The sequence below is a fragment of the Hermetia illucens genome, chromosome 5 (genome assembly GCF_905115235.1).
Source record: "Hermetia illucens chromosome 5, iHerIll2.2.curated.20191125, whole genome shotgun sequence".
In the NCBI taxonomy this organism is placed as follows: Eukaryota; Metazoa; Arthropoda; class Insecta; order Diptera; family Stratiomyidae; genus Hermetia; species Hermetia illucens.
In genome coordinates this window covers 40329317-40351778 of record NC_051853.1, presented here as the reverse complement: position 1 = coordinate 40351778, position 22462 = coordinate 40329317, and the positions used below count along the sequence as shown (strand labels likewise).

The 22462-nt window shown below is 42.1% G+C and overlaps 1 protein-coding gene across 1 annotated transcript in view; it reads left to right on the top strand.

The window, feature by feature from the left end:
- Positions 1-17995: 17995 nt before the first annotated feature.
- The window catches only part of LOC119658256, a 99624-nt gene continuing 95157 nt past the window's right edge, over positions 17996-22462 (top strand). Inside the window, exon 1 of the mRNA XM_038065541.1 lies at positions 17996-18653. Coding sequence (XP_037921469.1) covers positions 18625-18653 — 29 coding nt within the window. The 5' untranslated portion in view covers positions 17996-18624. The remainder of the gene's footprint in view (positions 18654-22462) is intronic.

The following is a 22462-nucleotide window of genomic DNA, read 5'->3' as shown; positions in this document are numbered from 1 at the left end:
AAAATTGTCAGTTGGTGGAGCATGAAAAGAATATATTTTGCAGCAGATCAGATTGTCTGATGCAGTTAGAGTTCCCATAAAACACAAAATGTGTTGTTAGATTGGGTATCTGCAGTTTTTGTTTGAAAAATAGGGGCATCCATACTTTCTGTAAGGAGTCTTTTCTACAGTATACACCCCACTAAAGAAGGGAACAAGTTCTTCCCGAAATATCGATATTTGCTGAATAAGAAATTACTTCTAGCGACGGAGACGAGGTTGGGTTTTAATTCCTGTTCTATTTGCTTTACTACTGTACAACTGCTGTTGCTAAGAGGAATATAAACACCTTATTAACCCTCCTTTTTGTCCATTTGATGTAGATGCACATACTTCTTCTTTCCATCTGCACATTTACATCATCATCACTAACGGTGCAGCAACCGGTATCCGGTTAGGCCTGCCTTAGTAAGGAACTCCAGAAACCCCAGTTTCGGGCCGAGGTCCATCAATTCGATATCCCTAAAAGTTGTCTGGCCTCCTGACCTATGCCATCGCTCCATCTCAGTTACGGTCTGCCTCGTTTTCTTTTTTACCATAGATATTGTCCTTATAGACTTTCCGGACTGGATCATCCTCACCCATATGAATTAGGTGACCCGCCCTCCGCAACCTGACACTGACGGCCATGATATCGCTCATATATTTTGTTCGTTATGTAAGCTACGGAATCGTCCATCCTCATATAATAATAATAATCGTTGGCGCAACAATCCAATAGGATCAGGGCCTTGAAGTGTGTTAGAGCATTTCATTCAACACCGTAACGGTATACTACATGATTACAGTACCCTGCAGGAGACAAGGTGGGCAGCATTGCGCTCATCAGAGATTATTATCCTGATTTGACTCAGATACTCATTCACAGCTGAGTCGATTGGTATCCGACGTCAAATCACGATACAAATTCCACTTCCACCAGTGAGATTTGAACCGCGACCTTCCGTGTGACAGTGTTGTGCTCTAACTCAGCTATCCGGAAATAGGGGGCCAAACATTTTTCGGAGGATTCTTCTCTCAAACATGGCCAAGAGTTCGCAATTTTTCTTGCTAAGAACCCAGGTCTTTGAGGAATACATAAGGCCTGGCAAGATTATAGTATTGTACAGCAAGAGCTTTGACCTTATGGTGAGACATACTTCTGGCGCTCCATGAATAAGGACGTCAACTCCTGGGCCAGAGAGTGCATCGCCTGCCAAAAGTGTAAGGTCACCAGGCATGTAAGAAAAGAAGTGGGCTCATTTCCTCGCATTACCAAGCGGTTCTACACCATACACCTCAACATCGTAGGACCTTTGCGAGACTCGCACGGTTACAGGTATTGCCTTACGATAATCGACAGGTTTACGCGGTGGCCTGAGGCAATACCTCTGAAGGATATTACGGCGCAATCTTGCGAAGCCCTCTTTCGAGAATGGATCCCTTGCTTTGGCGTCCCTGCAGTGAACATCACTGACCAGGGAATGCAGATCGATAAACGTAAGTAATTGAGAGCTCAGTTGATGGTTGCGGGGGTAATGAGTACTACGCGCTGGAGATCGACTTGTGCAACGTAACAAAGGGAATTCCACAATTGCGTTGGTCAGAGAAGAAGAACTTGCATCATTTTCGCATCACGAAAGAGCGTGCAGGTGACCAGGCCTGATGAGAGAGGAGTAGAAAGGTGCCCGGCCCGTAATTTTCATGGGGGTCCGGAGTAGAAATTACAACGAAAAAAGGGATAATAGGAGGCCCGCATAATAATTTTCACCCCAGGCCTTTCTTCTCTATGGTCCTGGGCGCGGAAAACTGCTCCTCTAGACAAAATCGAAGATATCTTTGTCGTCAACGGAGTTAAGTCGCAGGCTTTAGCGGTCCCCGTACAGAACTGAAATCTTTTGCAATGAGTGGGAGGAGGGGATGACCGTTAAGTTTCAGAAGAAGGGCACCTGGCTTTAGTGCGAAAACTGGAGGGGTATTTGGGTGCTTCCTACTGTCGGAAAGATATTAATTTAAATCATCCTGGATTGTATCAACGAGCATCTCTAAGGCTTGAAAGGTATGATCCTCCAGTAACGACCACATCCTTCGGATCATTACGGAATATTGTCATCGACTTTGGGAAAGTTTTCAACAGCGTGAATTGGGAGTGTGTCTAGAATGTTCTACGAGAGACACTAGCGAAACTAATAGATATTGTCAGAGCGACATATGATGGCACAAAATATCAGGCACCATATCGCGGTAGAATCCTTTAGGTGTTCGACGTCTAAGACGGATTGGAGCTTAAGAATACATTACAGTCTTCCCTGCTTGTCGTAAAAGGCGAAATAGAAATTTGTGGGCTAGCAACCTGCAAAACTTTATTGCTATGGAAACGCCAACAACGCCTTGGATAGGGACTGACTTCACAATGAAAACATTTGACAATCGAAAACAAACTATGATTGGCTTCTGGAATGTATGCACGCTCTTTGATAGCGGTATCGAGAGTTGCCAGAATGCTAGCTTTCCCCAACTCGTGCGAGAATTTCAACGATATAAGCTGGAAATTCTGGACCTAAATGAAGTAAGATGCTGCGATTCTGGAGAGTATTCCTCTCCCTCTTGTACACTTATGGCAGTGTCCTTTTGTACTTTAGAAAGCTAATTGGTAGCAGACGTGAATTCGGTATCGGGATGTTTTTGATAGCTACCGTAAGTACGCTCTCTCTTGACCTGGGAGCCGGGTTTTTGATACACTTCTCACTGCAAGATTCCGGTATCCGTTAAGGGGCGTAATAATTGTATAGTGTTAGGCACCAATATTATCATGATGGATGATCCGAATGCCAAGGGCTCTGACAATACCTTGCTTGAACATGTACTGGGAAAACATGCTCCTGGCGACTACTGCAACTTCCACCGCCTCGTCATTGGCAGCACATTGTTCGAGCACAGAGGCTGTTATAAGGTCAGTTGGGTTTTAACTGACTGACACCGAATGAGAAATCAGATTGACTACTTTGCCATCGGCAGTAGATTTAGGAGTTCTTTCCTAGATGTAGGTAACAAAAGAGGCACTCATTTCGCCCTCGAAAGAGATCGGCATATGATGGTTGTTTACGTTCACTTGCGTGGTTTGGGGAGTTGCGATTTGGCAAGTTTAACATTGACCGCTTGTATCATTTAGCTGTCGCTTGACAGTGGGAGACGTACCTTGCTAGTCGAACCGGCAAATATACTGAGTAATCTGCTTAAGAATATCGATGAGCATTGGGCTGCTATTAAAAATGCTCTTTTCTCGAGTGTTAAACAGGCCTAGCTGACTGCGACCTCGACTACGCTAGTGACGTCTGTTTGCCCTCCCATCGGGTCATGAGTCTCGGCCGAATGGGTCTGGATTTGGAAAGAGAGGCAACACTGAAGATAAACACCCTACTAAGGGGCAGATGTCAACCTTATATAAACAGAGATGAAATGAAAATACCCCATTACTTTTTAAAGAGGGATGACTGTCACTAGTTTTTTAGCGGGATTGGAGAAAACGGGCCACTTGCTTTTTTCTCCACACCTTTCACCCATTTTGAGGCCCCATAATATTTTAAGAAGAGGTGGCGACCACCACGATTAGAGAGTGGAGGCCGCCAGGTCTGCTTCGTCTTCTTTTTCTACTGTAGATGTCTTTGCTTTCCGGACTGGATCATCCTCATTCATACTTATTACGTGACTCGCCCACCGCAAACTAATGACCCGGATTTTATTCACAACCAGTCAGTCAGTATAGCTCATAGATTTGGCCGTTATGTAGATTACGGAATTGTCCATCCTCCCAAGAGTGCGCTGTTTTTCTTGCCAAGAACTCAGGAGGAGGAATACATACGGACTGGCAAGATCATTGCCTTGTACAGTAAGAGCTTTGACTTTCCGTTGAGACGTTTCGAGCGAAACAGTTTTTGTAATTTGAAATAGGCTCTATTGACTGCCAACAACAGTGCGCGGATTTCACCATTGTAGCTGTTATCGGTTGTGATTTTCGACCCTACATAGGAGAAATTATCAATAGTCTCAAAGTTGTAGTCCCCTATCTTTATTATTCTCGTTTGACCAGTGCGATTTGATGTTGTTGGTTGGTTGGTTTTCGGTGCTGACGTTGCCGCCATATATTTCGTCTTCATTGATGTGCAGCCCAAGATCTCGCGCCGATCGCCACCTGCTTGATCTTGATGAAGGCAGTTTGTACGCCTCGGGTTGTTCCTCCCATAATGTCCATATCGGCAGCATAGGACAGTAGTTGGGTGGACTTAAAGAGGATGGTGCCTCTCGTATTTATCTCATACCATATTCCAACAGTGTTTCCATCGCTTGCGGCAGAGAGAAAATCTGATCTGTTGCTGTTTGGCCTGGAATGGAGCTTCTTTGGTGTGAGTGATGATGAATGGGACTGTCCGACCTATGCCTCGTCACCAGTCGTCAGGCATTGATTCGCTGTCCCACACTTTCAGCATAAGGTGATGAACCGCTTGGTGTAAATGATCGACTCCATATTTGATAAATTCGGCTGTAATTCTATCGGCCCCTGGCGACTTATGGTTTTTAAGCCGGTGGACTCTATCTTCTATGCTTGGTGGTGGCAACATTTGCCCATCGTTTTCAGTTGACGGGACCTCCGACTCGCCGATATTTTGGCTGTTGAGCAGCTCATCAAAATACTCAACCCATTGCTCGAATATGCTCATTCTGTCGGAAAGCAGATTTTCCTCTTTGTCTCGGCAAGATGACCATCGAGGTGTATAATGCTTCATCCTGGTGACTTGTTGGTAAAACTTCCGCTCTTGGTGCGGTTACTCCCTGTACTTTTCGAGTTTATAGACGTGTTGGTTCTTCCGGCTTCTTTTTTCTGTCAGTGAAGTCACTTCTCCGCTCCCCGGAGTTCATGATAGGTCTCTGCACGTGCCCGTGTTCTTTGAGAATGCAACATTACCCGGTATGCATTATTCTTCCGTTCCGTTGATAGCTTATATTCATCGTTGAACCAGCCCTTCCGACTTTTTTTGCTGCTGGAGCCAAGTATGTTTCTGGCCGCATTAGTGATAACGTTCTTCAGGTGGTTGTGAAAATCATTTGTCGATGCTTCATCTCCTGGATCTCTATGGGCTGTGGTTATTGCGGCATCCTTTTGCGTTTTATAGGTGTTACGGTGAATTTGGTTGAAATTGGTCCCGTCTAGAAAGGCCCACGTTTGTTTGAATTTCCAACAACCATTTCGTGTGGCACTGCTAATCCGCAGCCCGTTATCATTGGTATCTTTATGTAAGTTATGGGAGTCAACGTATCGCCTGAATACGGGCTGCGTCCCTATTTGGCTGTTAAAATGTATAAAAGTATGGTTTTGATATCATAGCTGGGACAGGTTTCGAAGGTTCGTTCTACTGCTTCATAGAAGGTATCCTTCTCCGACTCTGCAGTCTCCTCTGTACGGGCATGAACATTAATGAGGCTTATATTTTATGCTTTCAAAGCCGATAACAGTAGGTTTCCTTATATTGGAACTGGGTATCGCCTAGTTACTTGATAGCTCCTTGTCTGTACAGGGAGCGCACGTTCCATGAGGAAATGCGCAAGTTGTTATTCCGTTCTCATTGCCAGGTTTGTCGTCGTCTTCTTAATCCAGTCCGAGGCTCCTTTTGTGGCTTTGCAACTTCGGTTTTCCGTATGGAGTTGTCAGCCCTACCCAACCCCAAACCTGGAGGACTATTTGGCACAATTTGTCCCGTTTTTAGGCGCGGGAGACTCGCCTTCATCCTTCTCCGTCTGCAGCTTTTTGTTAAGCAAGAGCTTCCAGCGGTCACCACATGGAGGTGGAGATAGGTTTTGGTAGTGGAGCTGTTGATGTTGGTTCAGCTGGCTTTTACCAGGTTTTATGTCCAATCGTGGGTGCTAATCCACGTTTCGCCGTGGGACCTATACTACCTTTGACGACGATGACTGGTTTATACCCCAATAAACGTAAACGAAAACGTGGTATTCTAGGCGCGGCCCGCCTCTTGTATCTTTTCGAAGATTTCACCAGGTTAAAAAAATCTAATATTTTCAAATGCTAAAATGGTTCTCGTTGGTTCAATCGATCTTGATAATCATTGAACCTAGTTCCTGCTGTGTTGTGTTATTCACTTTTCACGGGAAAATTTTGCATAAAATCCTGCTTATTTGTGGTTTCTAATCGTCAGTTTACCGGGTCTTTTTTTGCAGAATGGCTGAGATGTGAATCACGTTAGAATTCCCCTGATATGATGAGCTTTTGCGTTTTCCATCAATCGTCAGATATAATTTAGGCTAAAGTGAATGCTCATCTGTAGATACAAATAAACGATTAAAAAGCAGCAACTGATCGCTAACATTGTTGTTTTCTAATTGCCAAGCGTATTTTATTAAAATTTCGTTGATTCATCTTTTCCCTGGAAGCGAAAGTAAGACTATCAGATACGAGTATAACCACGTTTTCAAATAATTAGCGATTTAGCGTACCGTTAAAAATCTGCTTGCTCATTGCAATACGATGTTATGATTCTGGCTTAAACGACTTCTAGGTATGGAAGAAATCCCTGATTAACACTGAAAATTCACAGATTATCTGCGAAATGACGCATAAACTTGTTGACGGAGTGTGTGCTTTTGAATGGGAAACTACAACCTCCCGCCAATATTTCATTCAGATATATCTTGAGAACGTACGAAATTTTTGGTGTTTTGGGTCAGTAACCCAAATCTTTGAGTTAGGCAAGTGATTTAGCAATGGCGTAAGCAAACATAACGATTAGTTTGGGCGAATGACCAAGCAGTTTGTTGGTGAAATTTGAATATGTAATTAGCCCAGCACAAAGTCGGCTAGAAATGAGACAAATTGTAGATATTTGTTGGCGGCCATTAGTTGAAACCATGTTGCAGTGGTCAAGCGCGTAGTTAACACTTTGATATTCACGTTTTACGGCGCGGAGCACGAGATCTAAGGATTTTATTAGAGTCATAAAAGTTCTAGGTTGATGGCAGTTAAACTGGAATTGAAGCTCCGTTTTGATACTTCATGTTGGACAGAAGTAATAACGTTGCCGGATATGATGATTTAAGAAGGTCTGTCCATGCAGCCTTGGATGCTGGTTAAAGGGAGAAAAGTACTTTTCTTGCCATTGCACGCACTAATTGAGACCTCACCTGACTGGTTTGTGGTAGTCATAGAGGTTTTTTCCTTTTACATGGCAGTTTTCGAGATAATTGAGTGTTGGGTTTGGTATTTGATATTTGTAGCTCAAAATAAGTCATATAATTACCAGCACACTCAGTGCGTACGCGACTATTTAGGGAAGATCAAAGAGTCCACAGTGAAAAGCAATCAAAGAAGTTTAGTATGAAATTCCTCTGGTCCCAAGAACAAAACAGACCGCTCAATTCGATGATTGGTACATCACATTACATTTTTTACGAAGAACCCAGCTCACCTTGTGTACGGCCCCTGCTGTGCTTCTCCCATGATTCCAAAACAAATGGAGTCTTTGGAAAGTGGCAGCAATTCATTAGCCGGCCGCCCTCCATAGTGTGGATGCGCGTTAACCACACTATGGGAGGTCAGCAATACACTTATGCCGGCTTGTTGCATTCATACAAAAGATTCCACGCTAGTCGTTCTCCAAACGTATGCACCCAAAATACTTTCAGACCTAGTGTGTAATACATTCGATTTAGCTAATTGGGCATTTGATGAAGGTTCGTGTTTTCGGTTGTTAGCACTACAAGTTCTCTCCCCTTTCCATTTTCTTAGATGCATCGGGACGCAAAGGTAATGTTGAATTCCCGCTGAGTCTGACATTGTAAGAATTACAAAAATTCGGAATTGGAATGATGTAATCTTGAAGAAAAACGTAAATCTACAGCCAATCGATCAAGGAAGGGAAGATCAATCAAGACAAATTCGGGTTAATAATGTTCGATTTGGCTTGTCATTCAGTGAAATGCATTTTCGAAAAGGTAGCAATTTACTTTTGGCCGTGAATTTCGCAGTAGCTAATAACTTTCGCTCATACATATAAATTCGAGAGCATCTTTTTGGACGAGATTTGAAATCATTAATTTGGCACTTTCCTTTCGAATAAGTGGCATGAGATGCCCCTTGTTCCAACATCCATCGATCAACGATGAATTTTCAATTTTGTACTCTCTTAAGCTGGTAAGGTAGATAGGAATCGTTCGCTATTTGGGAAGATACTTGTCGGAATAAAAGAGATGCAAGGAGAGGTCACCTGAGCAAATGCATGTCTTCTACTTTGAAAGATACTTGACTTATTTGACTTAATTGGTAAGAGGTGGAGTTTGACTAAATCTAAAACGAAGGCTTAAATTGGCATTATTATGGAAACGCCTATACTTTTATAGAGTACCGCAGCCTTGGAACTAAATAAGGCATAACACATTTACCAAGCCCAGACACCAACCTACCAGTTTGGGTGACGTGAAAGAATAGACTGTATTAAAAAATTAATTACAGACGATGATAATCTCTTCAAAGACTTCTTTGGAAGGTTTATCCAACAGCGTAATGCGGCTAAAGAGGGGGAGTAAATTCGTTTTAATTTTAGTCATGTACTTCGTTCTCGTAGTTCCACACATCTTGCCGTTGGTGTCATCTTCAACTTGGATCTGTGTGTGTGTGTTTGAGGCGGGGGAGAAGCAAAGTCTCTGAGCACTCGGACCTTAGTGGTCCATTGTACTCGATTCCCCCGTCTAACGGAATATCCCGGATTCGTTTATATATCGCAGGATTTCCGTTAGTGGATGTGATGCTATCCGCTGCAGTTGGAACACATCAGCACGAAAAATCTGATGTCTGATGCGTTCGTAAACGGGCACTCATATAGAAAATGTTCAGTGGAGTCCTCTTCCTCATTACAGGATGGACACGTATCATCTTGGATGATTCCTATTCTGAACATATGCCCAGCTAATGAATTATCGCCAATCAGAATGCCCATAATACTTCTGCAAGTCTTCCTGCTTTTCGACAGGATAAACTTTGCTGTATGTTTGTTTGGTTCTGACAGGAAGAGTTTGGTCTGTCTAGCAGCATCAAGGCTTCACCACCTGTCATTATGGGGAGTTTGTTCCCAGTTTTTGATTGCAGCATCAACCAATGCTACCGGCACCCCAATTGCTGGTTCCGGTCCGAGCATGGGGAAAGTTGAATCCTCTTTTGCTAAGGCATCCGAGATTTCATTTCCCTCTACAACACAAGGACCAGGTACTAAAGGAGTAAATCCACCGTATTGAACCTAGAGAAAGAATTCAATGCAGCTTGACTATCGCTAAAGATTGCGATGCGCCTGCCCTTCAACCGCTCGTCAATCATCCAGGATGCAGCCTTTAGGATTACATACACTTCAATCTGAAAGACCGTGGTGTATTTTCCCAAAGGAAAAGCCCACTTCTCGTTTTTATTCGAGTATATCCTGACACGCATTCTTCTGGTTCGTCCCAGTTTTCTCTCCGTTTCAAGATAACATCATATCTTCTACCAAACAGATGTATGGGGATCTGAGAATCGAAAGGCATTGCGAAAACTAGATTCAGTTCTCCCAATGACTCTTCCAATGCTTGGGTTGGAGTGGTACCCTTCATCTGTGGAAGGCAATAAATAATACCTTTGTGGTTTTGCTTCTTTCGAAGCATCAAGTACACCCATAATTGGCTCAGTCACACCTTTGGTAGCTATGAGGACGTGAAAATGGTCAATAAGTTGATTTTGTGTGTGACGGAATTTGTGTCGTTGGCATGAGCTTTGACTTCACAATCGAGGTTGATGGTGTTGTTGAGGCGGAAGAAAATAATAGCGAGGAACAACGAGAATATCCGCTTTTTGAAGAAATCCCGCGTAATACCGAAGTTCCATCGCGTAATACTGGAATCGGGTCGCGTTAATAGCAAATTAGCTCTGAATTTAGAGATGCAACATGTCACCGTGACTCTTAATTTTCTGTATACTAAACAGAATAGTATCGCATTATGGGCGTACAATACTCATCTCAAGATGGCAGTAGGAGCCGCAGAATCGGGTATGCCAATCGAGCAACTAACCGCGAAACTACACCGGGCTTTTGAGTGTGAAATTATAATGAGACGTCGCCTTCTAAATAAAAAAATAATAATAATAATGGTTGGCACAACAATCCATATTGGATCAGGGCTTTGAAGTGCATTAGAGCACTTTATTTAAGACCAAGAATTTATAAACGCGGTTCAAAAACAATACGGGAACTTCGTGATAAACCGCTATATTTTCTCAAGGCGGACAAGGGAAATAACATCATCGTTACGGACAAAGCCAAGTATAACCAGACTGTTGTTCGGAGACTGAAGAGTGGAAACTTCTACGAATTGCGAAACAACCCGCTTTCCCAATCTATCAAAAGGGTCGGCCGAGTGCTGAAGGGAGCTAGTCTGGTATTCCCGACCATTGGGCGACTCGAAATGCCAAATCATGTGCTCCCAAGAATTAGATGTCAACCGAAAATCCACAATGAGGGAGATGAGATGCGAGAAATCATTACCGATTTGGACTCACCGAGGTACAACATCACCAAGTAGGTGATCAATGATTGCCAGGCTTTTGGGACGACGAGCGTAAGTATTCAGTGGCTAACTCCCATGAACTAATACAGAAGCTGCAACGCTTTGAGAGGATTGGTGAGGACGACAATCGTTGTATCGGATCGATACAATCGTTCGACTGAAGGCACAATGCCTTCCAACACGCCAGTGAAAGAGTCAATTTTCGGACTCGAAAGATCGCTGAGACAGTTTGGATCTGGCCTGGAATGGAGAAGAAAAGTTCCAATTTGCCAGGCATGAATGAAAACTATACATTTCGGGATATATTCTACAAAACCACTTCGGAAGTAGCGATGGGGAACCTCCTCTAGCCGTTACTCACTGAAAGATTCACGACATTAATCGAAGAAGAAATTGAGTCGAGAGGAATCATATCTAAAGTATGGTTTAGGTATTTAGACGACGTAGTTGCGATTGTTGGAAAAGACGATATCGACAAGATCATCTCCTCGATAAACAAGATTCATCATAAAATCTAGTTTACACTAGAGGTAGAAAAGAATGGTGCTCTATCCTTCCTAGATCGGAATATCGTCAATTCCAGCGGGAATTTTGAGTTCGAAATATACCGTAAGTCAACGGCAACACAGAGAATGATGCCAGCAACTTAACACCGTTCATTTTCCACAAAAATGACAGTCTATAATTGCATGATTCACCGACCGACCACATACTCTCTTTCGGAATACAGCTTCAATAAGGAACGACAGCATATTATTGACACTGCTGTCAAGAATGGGTATTATCTCTAGACTATTGAGAAGCTGCTGGTAAGGAAAATTAAGCAACATAATAGGCATGCCTATACAACACTATTTTCGCAGCATAAGGAAGCCACCACGAGGCGGATAAGTATTCCCCCACCTATTCAATAAGATCAGGAATTTGATAAAAAAGTCTCAACTGGAAGTGGAGGAAAACAGCGATACCTACCGACTAACGTGCAGCGATTGTAATAAGATATATCGGACAGATTAATCGCCTGATAAGGACAGTGAACACATCAAGGAAGCGGTAAGTAGGACCCGAGCACAATAGTCCCACATAAGATTATCAATTGCAGCGCTCTTAGTCGAAGAAGGTTCCTCCGGTCCTATATGAAGCAACACCGCTCAATACTACATAGCGGATTTAGTTAAAAAGTTGACCGGAAATCCTCTTGGCAATCTGCGGATAAAAAACTGGCATCCCCGTTCGTACAGCAAGTTTGTTGTTGCAACACGCCCTTCCGCTCCTCAAACTCTGGTCTATTTGCTGACAGTCCTTGAAAGTTTTGTGTGTGATGTCACTGTCCATTACGAAACTACCCGTGCAGTATGAGGACGAGTGCCGTAGTGTTTGCAATTTGAACTTCAAACCGATGCAGAGAGGTGGTGGTTCATGACCAGATTTCTGATTTTTCGGCCTGCTTCATGAGTGTTCTGTTTCGATTACCTTAATTTTATGATTTGGTGATGGTTCTCTAATGACAGCCTTACCTTTTTAGTTGAGTAAGATTCTCGCTTCGTCGACGAGACGTTGCTGATCAAGGGTTCATAATTAAGGCTTCTTCGCTTGACGTATGGACCTTATGTATTGGTTGTCCACCTTTCTGAGGACTTTCTTAAAGATTAGAGAGCCTTTAAAGGCTCTTTATATCAGGACAATACCTTGAAGTCGTCGGGTATGCAGACCTCGATTTCGAAATAGCAAGCAGTGTTGTAAGTGTGAGAGGGTATTCAGATGTCATCAGTGTAGAGCAGTCGTTTGAGGAAACCTATAATTGCCCATATTCTCCAGTCAAGTCAGCGTGAATTACGTCACTAACACTGCTTGAAGAGTGACGGAATGCAGATTTTCCTCATTCCCCTAGAAATTACACGTCCATTAAGTCTTATTTATAGTGGCGCTTCTTCTTCTTTTTCGACCGGACTTGCCAACATTTTTGGTAGACCTCTAGTTTCTCTCTCTTATGTTAAACTTACTTCTGACAAGGTTATGGCGGAAGTATTTTGGGAAAAAGTGTTGTTTCATCCAGATAACTGGCAGTTAACGACGATATGCAAGCAAGCGGTTATCTTGGTGAAATAATACTTTTTCCCCAAAAACTGACACAACACTTTTTTTAAAGATTAATCCAACACTGGTGAGAAATTATGGTTCCGCTAAAAGTTGTGCTAAAAACTCATGAGATCGATAGTGCTTTCGTTTAAAACGTGTCCAAACTATTGATCATCCCTGCGGAAAGTGTATCGCGCTGAAGGGAGGGTGTGGAGAAATCAAGGCATATCTTCTGATTTTTTGTATCTTTTTTATTAGCTTGTACTTCTTCTATCTTCGCACTATTGGGTTAATGGTACTAAACACAGCGGAACTTATTTTGATTGTTATTTTTGCCAAACGTTGTAAGCACTGTATAACTTTTAAGAGGGGAACAAGTTAGATAAGTTGCTATTAACGAAGACATGAATTGTGTCTCGCTGCAAGGCGCAGCTCCTGCGAAAGACAAATTTAGCCAAGACGGACCATGACTCAGTCATTGTTTTGACAAAATGGAATACTAGCCGGGTCTGTTCCTCAGATATCAGGCATCTTTCGATTTTACCTGTACTGTCTGATGAAATATCAGTCATGCTAACCAGGGAGTAGTTTTTCATGCTTAAAACATTCCTTTTAAGGTTTTGTGTAAAGCAAAACCTTATTAAAATCGGTTTAATACCTGTCTGTCGCACGCATTTTTCTCGAAAACGGTTGCACCGATTGAATTTAAGTGGGGCCCATACATGCAAAAGAGAGGGGTAAGATTTTTTCACCAAATATTGTCATATAGGTTATCAAATGAAGGGCTAGGTTAGTAGTTTTCAAACTGATCTCAATTTTGACATTTAATTCCTAAGTGGGATGCGCTGAAAAGTGGCCATTTCTTGTATGGGCCCATTCTCAACCCCAACCCAAAAATCCTTAAAAAATTAGGAAGTTGCCATTATATGATGCCGAAATCTGGCAACACCGTTTTGGTCGCTGGTTCCCCCACCATCGATCCCAACAACAATCGCCCATCTGCGACGGTCAGTATCGGCCTGACAGCCATCCAGGATGGAGCTCGTCATCGCCGTCACCGCCAGGTGCGAAATTCGTGCGGTCATCCCATTTTTGAACGCAAAAAGTTACCACCAGTAGAAATTCGTGATGTCATTACGTTACTCGGGAAACAAAACAACAATCTGGCCAATGGAAACACGCCGAGCCGTCCCAAACCAAAGAAGTTTAAGCAGAAGCCGTCAGCAGGAAAAGTCATGGCAACGGTGTTTTGGGATCGGCGTGTTGGACTGCTTATCGTGTTTATGCCTGGAGGGACCACAATAAACTCGACAAGTTATTGTGAGATCGTGAAAAAGCTCAGATGGGCAATCCAAAATCATTGTAGGGGAAAACTCACCAAAGGCATAGGACTGCACCACGACAATGCCCGTCCGCTTGTTTCGTTACAAACGAAGGATTTAATCGGGGGATTTGGCTGGGGAGTCATTGCGCATCCCCCTTGAGGCCTGGCAAGACGAAGTTTTTCAACGGATAAGCAGCGGACTTCTTTGTGGCGGGATTGAAAAAGTGAAGACTACTAGTCAAAAAAAAAGTGCATAGAAAAAAATGGCGATTATCTAGAAAAATATTTTGAAGATCAACGTTTCCAATGATTTATTCGTTTTTCCAAATAAAAAATTCCTTGTGCCTGAAAAAATGTGGGAACCTTATTTTTGAAACAACTCTCGTATAACAAAACATGGAGATTTCCCAATTCTTCTTCTTTTTCATCAGCCTTTGTCCTGTTCACAAGCGGGGTCGGCTCGTCGTGATCGGCTTCGCCATTTGGCTCTATCGAATGCCTGATCTGGGTGCAATCTCGAGGCTTTCAAATCCCCATCCAGCGTATCAAGCCACCGTTGCTTAGGTCTGCCTTTTGGTCGTTTACCATCGACTTCGATGTTCAGACCAATCTTTGCAAGTGAATTCTCGTTTGCACGAATTGCGTGACCATACCATCGAAGACGCCTCTCTCGCAACTTTTCCACGATCGGTGCAACCCCATAACGATCGCGGATATCCTCATTTCGGATGTGATCTAAACGTGTGACGCCACTAGTCCAACGTAGCATCTTCGTCTCCATTACCGCGAGACCCCGTTCATTGTCTTTTATGGTCGGCCAACACTCAGAACCATAGAGAGCGACTGGACGATTTAGATTTGAGACGTTCGTTGATACGTCGATCACAAAGGACACCAGTTGTGGAACGCCACTTCATCCAGGTTGCGTTAATGCGTGAAGTAATTTCATAACGCAGCTCTCCATTGGCTGATAGCGTTGACCCGAGGTATTTAAATCGCTCAGATCTGGGCAGATCACTGCCGCTGACAGTGATTGTGCCTGTTTCATGGGGATCGGTCGTCAAAAATTCAGTTTTGTTTAAATTCAATCTGAGACCGTGTTGCATGAGGCGATCATTCCATTTTTGAACAAGTTGCTCGAGATCATTTTTGCTATCAGATGCTAGGAAAACATCATCTGCATAAAGCAGTGTGTAGGGCGCTGGACGTTGGATATCCCGTGTGACGGTGCCCATAACAAGGACAAAGAGGAGTGGTGAGAGGGCACTTCCTTGATGAACTCCAACAGAGACACGAAGCGGTTTTGATACACCTGCCATACTTCGAACTTTACTTTTCGGATCGTGGTAGAGCAATTGAACCCAGCGCACGAGTTCTTCTGGCACGAAGTGTTGTCGTAAAGCATACCAGATGAGCTCGTGTGGTACACGGTCAAACGCTTTCTCTAGCTCCAGAAAGGCAATGTAAAGAGGGCGATGCTTCTCACGGTGTTTCTCCATGAGTAACCGCGCAGCGTGTATTGCGTCAGTAGTTCCGCAGTTCTTGACAAATCCGGCTTGATTCACGGTTATTTCAACGATTTCGCGAATACGGTTGTCAAGAATGCGTTCAAAAATCTTCATGATATGGGAAAGTAACCGGATCGGACGGTAATTTGAACATTCTGCTGGACTACCTTTCTTTTTCCATATTGGAACAGTGGTACTTTCTTGCCAGTCAGATGGTGTTCTCCCTTCCTGAATAACCCGGTTAAAGAATTCACTCAGCCACGGTGTTGGGTCCCAGCTCTTTGCTTTCCAGAGCTCAGATGCAATGTCGTCAGGTCCTGTTGCTTTCCCCGATTTCATTTGTTTTATTGCCTCCTCGACTTCAGTTGCGCTGACTGGTGGAACTGCTCCAAATGTCGGCAATGATTGTGGAAGTGGAGGATGAGCAAATTCTTCAGTTGAAATCTGCTCGAAGTATTCTCGCCATCTATCCGTCGCGGCTCGACGATCAGTAAGCAAAGTACCGTTTTTGTCATTAACACAACAGAAGTGTTCGATATCCTGTGTGCGTTCATCACGGCTTTTAGCAAGTCGGTACAGATCTCTCTCGCCATCCCGAGTGTCCATTTTATCGTAAAGATTTTTGAAATGGTTCGCTCGGGTGACAGCGACCGCTTTCTTTGCTTCCCGGTTGGCATTCTTATAAATTTGCCAATTAGCAGGCGTTTTATCGTCAAGGGGGGAATTAGGTTCAAACGAGGCTGTACGACTTACCAAACGAAAATCACAGTGGTCAGGTTAGATATGGTAAAAAATATCCACAAAGTGGTACTGGATGAGCACAGACTAAAATTGCGGGAGCTAACATACATACAGGACATTTCCAAAAAGATTGTCAGTTAAGTAGCGATTTTTCGTGGAAATGGATCCAAATCTTCTGTCGATTTATAACTATAGATGAAACTTAAGGGCATCACTTCACATGTTTTGTGTTGGTGAGGGTTCCAAAGAATATGTATATGATTGCCATAGATCGCTATGTGAGGCATTGCGCGTTAATCACGGTCTATCCCTTTGGATTACTGACGATATTGATTGAGATTATAGTGGCACTCTCCTTCTCCTTTTCCAAACGTAGTTAGGACTATTTTTGAGGAAACTCTGGCCAATGCTAGATTGATTTTTGAAATTCAGGATGCAGATGTTCCAGTTCGTTATTGATGGTTGAAGATCTCAAATTTTTTTACTATAAGCCAAGAGTGGAAAGAAACTATTTAATGGGGAAACGTGTATCGAGTTAAAAGGAATCTTTGTTGAGAAATAAACGTATATCTTCCAGGTTTACCCTGATTGTCAGATTTGCTTAGCGTTGGAAATACTGCCCAATGCTTATAAGGTTAAGAAGTTAGGAAGGTTGTGATTTACAAAGTTAGGATTTGCATCCTTCTGCATGGCACCGCTCCAGAAAGAACAAATTTATCGTAAAAGGACTACACGAAGGCATGGTGGGTCTGGCTACTAACGATGTCTGTTTCTCAGAGTGTAGAGTTGCTTTCGGTCTCATCTGTACAAGCTGGTGAAGTACCCGTCAGCTGACTAACTTTGCTGTTTAGGATGTTCGTAACACTCCCATCTTTGCAGAAGGTGAAGCCAGTTGATGAAGAAACCACGTCTCTTTGGAGGAAAATTTAAAAAAAAAAATTTTTTAACAATACAAGACCATCTGCTTCCGAAATATCTGTACTTTTATAATAAATTAAAAATTAGTAAAAAAATGTCCGGATAGCTGAGTGGTTAGAGCACAAGGCTGTCGTACGGAAGCTCGCGGTTCAAATCTCACTGGTGACAGTGGAATTTGTATCGTGATTTGACGTCGGATATCAGTCGACTCAGCTGTGAATGAGTACCTGAGTCAAATCAGGTAATCTCGGGCGAGCGCAATGCTGACCACATTGCCTCCTAGTGTGCCGTTACGGTCTTGAATGAAGTGCTCTAACACACTTCTCAAGGCCCTGATCCAATATGGATTGTTGCGCCAACGATTATTATTATTATCATATTAAAATAATGAGCAAGTACCTTCTCCGAAAAACCAATCTAATCCCTTTAGTAGTGAGTCCTAGATTTACTATCTGAGTTACTGCATTCAGCATGCCATTAATGCTGGCTTGCATCGATTTACATTAGCGTCATCCTACATTATTTATTTATTTTGAACTTTTCAAATCCTTTTCGACCTATTTAAACTGATTCCTTTTGCACGATTCGCTAATATTTGAGGACTAACCAAAGGTTCACGGTTCAGGTGAATTGGATATGCAGACATCGACTGCACGGATGCCTTGGATACGTGACAGCGTAACACTTGTGTATATGAAAGATACTGCGCACTGCAACTTCCCGATAATCCTCACATATGGAACACATTGGTGGACTTCTTTTTCCGAAGCAGAACCAGACCAGGGCCAGGGAAGGTGGATTTTTGCAGAAAGCCGGCAGTCAGTGGTAGTGTTGTGCTGCACGGTGCGGTTCTTTCCCAATCGTCATTGCCATTCAATATCATCATCGTCATAGAGTCATATGTGTTGGAGGATTTTACTGTTATATCTTATATGGAACCAGCATCTTCTCCATCGTCTTGGCCAAGGGAGCGCTTAAGACGTTTCGCAGACATGGAATTGATTTAGAGTTTGAGATGGTACTTTTGTTGGTCATCATTTTCATTCCGATTTCTATTAGAGGCGCTGCAGTGGTAAAGTGGTAAAGACCGCCGGCGAAGACAACAGTCGGTTTGCAACATTATCTTAAGACGGACGTGTTGTGGCGTAACTGGCTTTCTTCAAGAAGTGGAATCAGTGAAGTGATAAGTGCTTTATTTCACGCTTAAGTTGCTACAAGATAGCGTTACGTAGTTGATTCTTTGTAGAATTGGTGGAGTCATTAGTTGTCCAAGACATTAGATCTATATCGACTCACGGTGTATGTAATTTGAGTTGGATTGCGTGATTCTTGTGTACTTTTTTGTATTATTTGCTGGTGGTGTTGAAAAAGGGCTACTGTGAGAAAATTTCACTTTGAATAATAAATTCAATCGCAACGATTAATCAGAGGAGAGAGAAAATGAATCTTCTGAGGATACATTCCATAAGGTACGTAACGCGTAGAAGATGAAGCTTATGAGATAGGTCAGGTTCGGTGTTAAATTTTTTTAAAGGATAGTGGTCTAAGTGTGCACTATGCAGAGAATTAATTTTTAATCTATACTGCTTTGGGGATAGACCTAACAGTTTCGGGCTTTTACTAGGGTTAAGAAATTTGGAACGCAATATCCTGGAAATGATTTGTGCGAATACGTACTTTTTCATATACATATGCTATATCTAGAGCCATAGAAAAATTTCCAGAACGTTGTACATATGAGTACAGATGTACTTACTATAGCAAAAGCATCCCTTGCACGAAAAGGGTTACATCAAGAGCAAGAGATATCTGTTGAAGTGTGTTTGGATTATATTGAGTTTGGTCTGACTTTTGTAGATAATTAAATTGGCTCAGTTTGTTAAATTCCAATCCAATCATCTTTTTTTCAAATGGCTTCGTAATTCAGAATGGATGAGTGGTACTTGTACCGTGACTTCCGCCCCTACCATTGATATGTACATATGTAACTAAATGTAAGGGATATTGGAATTATATGGATAGAGGGCACAGGAGTTTGGTAAAAATCAAATTGATCTTCCATAGTCTTTTTTTATGTAAAAATAAAAGACTTTAGATCAATTCTGCACCAGGACTGTTATTTACAGTATTTCACTATTTCGAAGTCTGTTTATGATAATTTTGTCAGACTCGTTATTGATTGCCATCGTTTGTCTACAATATCACGAGAAAGTTCGGTGAACTTTCATCGAGAGATAAATTTTACATTCAATGTATGCGAATGAATACTTATGGAGTTGTTGGGATAGCAGAGATGTCAGTCTTATTTCTTGGAAAGTCAGATTATTTCGAACAGATTAATATATGTGATTAGTTCGTTACTTTAGTTGAGAATTAGTCTTCAGTCCACGAGAAAATACCATTTTTTCAGGTGCAGCTCTAGCATCTACGATTTAACTCAGCGTAGATCGGTCAACTGATACCATTAGGGCATTATTTTTAATTGTGACCACAAAATAATTTTAACGAATCCTAAGGTCTGCTTAGTCCGTATTCTACCTAGCTATTCTTGCTAATCTTACACTAAAAGTGGGGAATGATCGCTTCGTCCAGGACAGAAGCAACTCATTAGATATTGCTTCATCTCTTTCCTGCATCAGCAAAGGTGGTTGTCGGGTATTCATACATTTTTTTTTGTTTGCAAACCAAAACCTTATTAAAATCGGTTCAATGTCTGTGGATCTATCTGGCAGAGACACTTTTCTCAGAAACGACTGTACCAATTGGAACGAAATTTGGTGAAAAGGTGGGAACTGTGAGCGCCCAGGAATGCAGTAAATAACATCCTTTTCATTAAGGAGGGTCCTCATACATGCAAAAGGGGGGGGGTCACATTTTTTTTGTCACCGAATATAGTTATGTTGGATATCAAATGAAAGGTCTTGATCAGTACTTTTCGATGCCGGTCTTAGTTTTGACATTTGTTGGAAAGGCGGGCAGTGCGAGGAATCGAAAGGGATGATTTCTTTCACGGACCCATTCTCAGAAACTACCCAACCGAAAAATTTGAAAAAAATCACGAACTTGTCTCTATGCGGTGTTTAGGTCCTAAAATACTCCCCATGTCGATATCTGCTCAAATTAAGTTAAAAATAGTATATTACCAAATTTTCGGGCAAATTGATTAGAAACCCCCCTTAAGTTTATCCTAGAGCTATAAATATTCGTAGTAATATAGATTATAGTATGAAGCATGTAATCATCCTATTGCTAACATAGTTACAGTACTGTAAACTCGTCTTTACCGTGTAAATTTACTGCATCCTTAAGTACTAAACATCAATATCACACTAAAGTGAGTATTCTGACATGCTAAATACATATTTACAGCGGGCTATGTATAAATGTTATAGTTCTGCACTCTAATATATGCACAGGAGAAACAAACAAAACCTTTTATACCTGAAGCGCCGAGCTTCCGGCTTTCCGGCTTTCAGAAGACAGTTAAATTTTATTTTAATTACGCCCACATCAAAGCTGAGAGAAGGATTATTTAAGTTAAAATTCAATAATTAATTAAATCAAATTAAATTAAATTTATTACAAACTTCACCTAACTTAATACTATTATTATATATACAATAGCGCTTACATGATATTTTGAGCTAAGCCTAAATGTACCCCTACCAGACCACAAGTGTAAAAAAAGTAAAGGATGTTCCCGCCAAATCCTTGATAATGTGGCCAACGGGGTTGTTTTACCCTACTTGTAAAAATTGCTGAATTAGCGACTTTGGGAAGGCACCCCACTCTTCTCGATAGAGCGACCGTGTCGTGCAATCACGGGAACCGGGTAGCGTTGTAGCTTGTGTTGTCAACTGAGTCGTCCCATCTATTTCGAAGTTATCTGGGTTTCCTACGCGTCAGTTGCCTGTGAGTAGGTGCTGTCGACTTCGTGATGTCGTTCACATGTCTGCAAGATTTCCTACAACCCTCCGGCATATTTGCATACTATTTCGCCATTTTGGAGTTTTCCAATATCTGCTGCTTCCATTGTTTGGATTTCGGCATAGAAATCTTGTTCTGATTGAAGAGTGGTCGCTGTCGCGATTTACCGTGCAGTATGAGTATATGTCAAGGATGTTAGATGGGCTCGTTTCGCATGTCTGTATACTCAAAGTTTTTCCTAAATTTTTTTTCCTGATTCTGCTTTAGGCTTTTAACCTTTCAAGTATCAGGATTTTCTCCTTAAAATACAGATTTGCAATTTTGCCTAATTTATTTTGTTGTGTTTTCTCTATACTTGTAGAAATTTACCATGCAACTGCTTTGGTTGTCCTGTTGGGGTGGAGGTTTGATGCGACGATAGGCATATCATCAGCGAATTGAATAAGGTCTGTGCGATATTGGGAGTCGGAATCTCAACCGTGAAGATAAAGAGAGACTTGGCCTTAAATGAAACTTTGCGGTATCCACGATGTTACCGGCAAGAGGTTCATCCCGCCCCACTTCATACTTTCTTAAAATCCGAATTGAGTTGAGTTTCAAAAGATTCCGCAAGGACTAATATTATGTGAGAGTGGGTTGTGTTGAAACTCATTGATTTTTTTAGTTTTACTTTTTTGTATGCAGCAGGCTCAATGGTGTCGGTAGACACGATGATAGCTTTTTCTTTTTTTCTGTCCATTTCTTTCTGTTTTTTCTGCGAATTTCTTCAAGTTCCGCCTTGGTGTTACGTCTGATTTGATTTTATTCCAGCCTATGTATGCAAAGGATCTTATTGTGGCTATTGCCAGCTTTTGCAGTTGGAAAGATGAGGAAGCTCAATTGTGAAATCATCAGACATACTTCTCAAGATTTTTAACATGTTGCGTCAAAGCCTAAGTTGTTCTCTCAGACAGCAAGGACCTCTCGACGATAAATTGACTCGCATGCTTTGTCGGTGAATCAAGCAAGACCATCTCAAATTAAGCTGGTGGATGACTGGCTTAGATCTATTTTAGTAGGGTTTTTCTATTCTGATCTACGACTATACCGCCCCTTAAGGTGTGCCTTAGGTTAAAGTCCCCACCGAAAATGAGGCTTAGTTATTTAGTTAGAGAGAAGCATCTATAGATGGAAACTACTGAAACCTGCCTACTATCCGTGGTTAGGTGAGTAGGGTTTCGTTAAGTTCCTCTGATATATTTTCGAGCATCGGCAACATCAAATTCGATGAAATGATTATGAGTTTAATAATAGCAAATTGACTCTGCTCCTTGGCGGAGACCACGTTTGATTGGGACTGGGTTGAGCCACC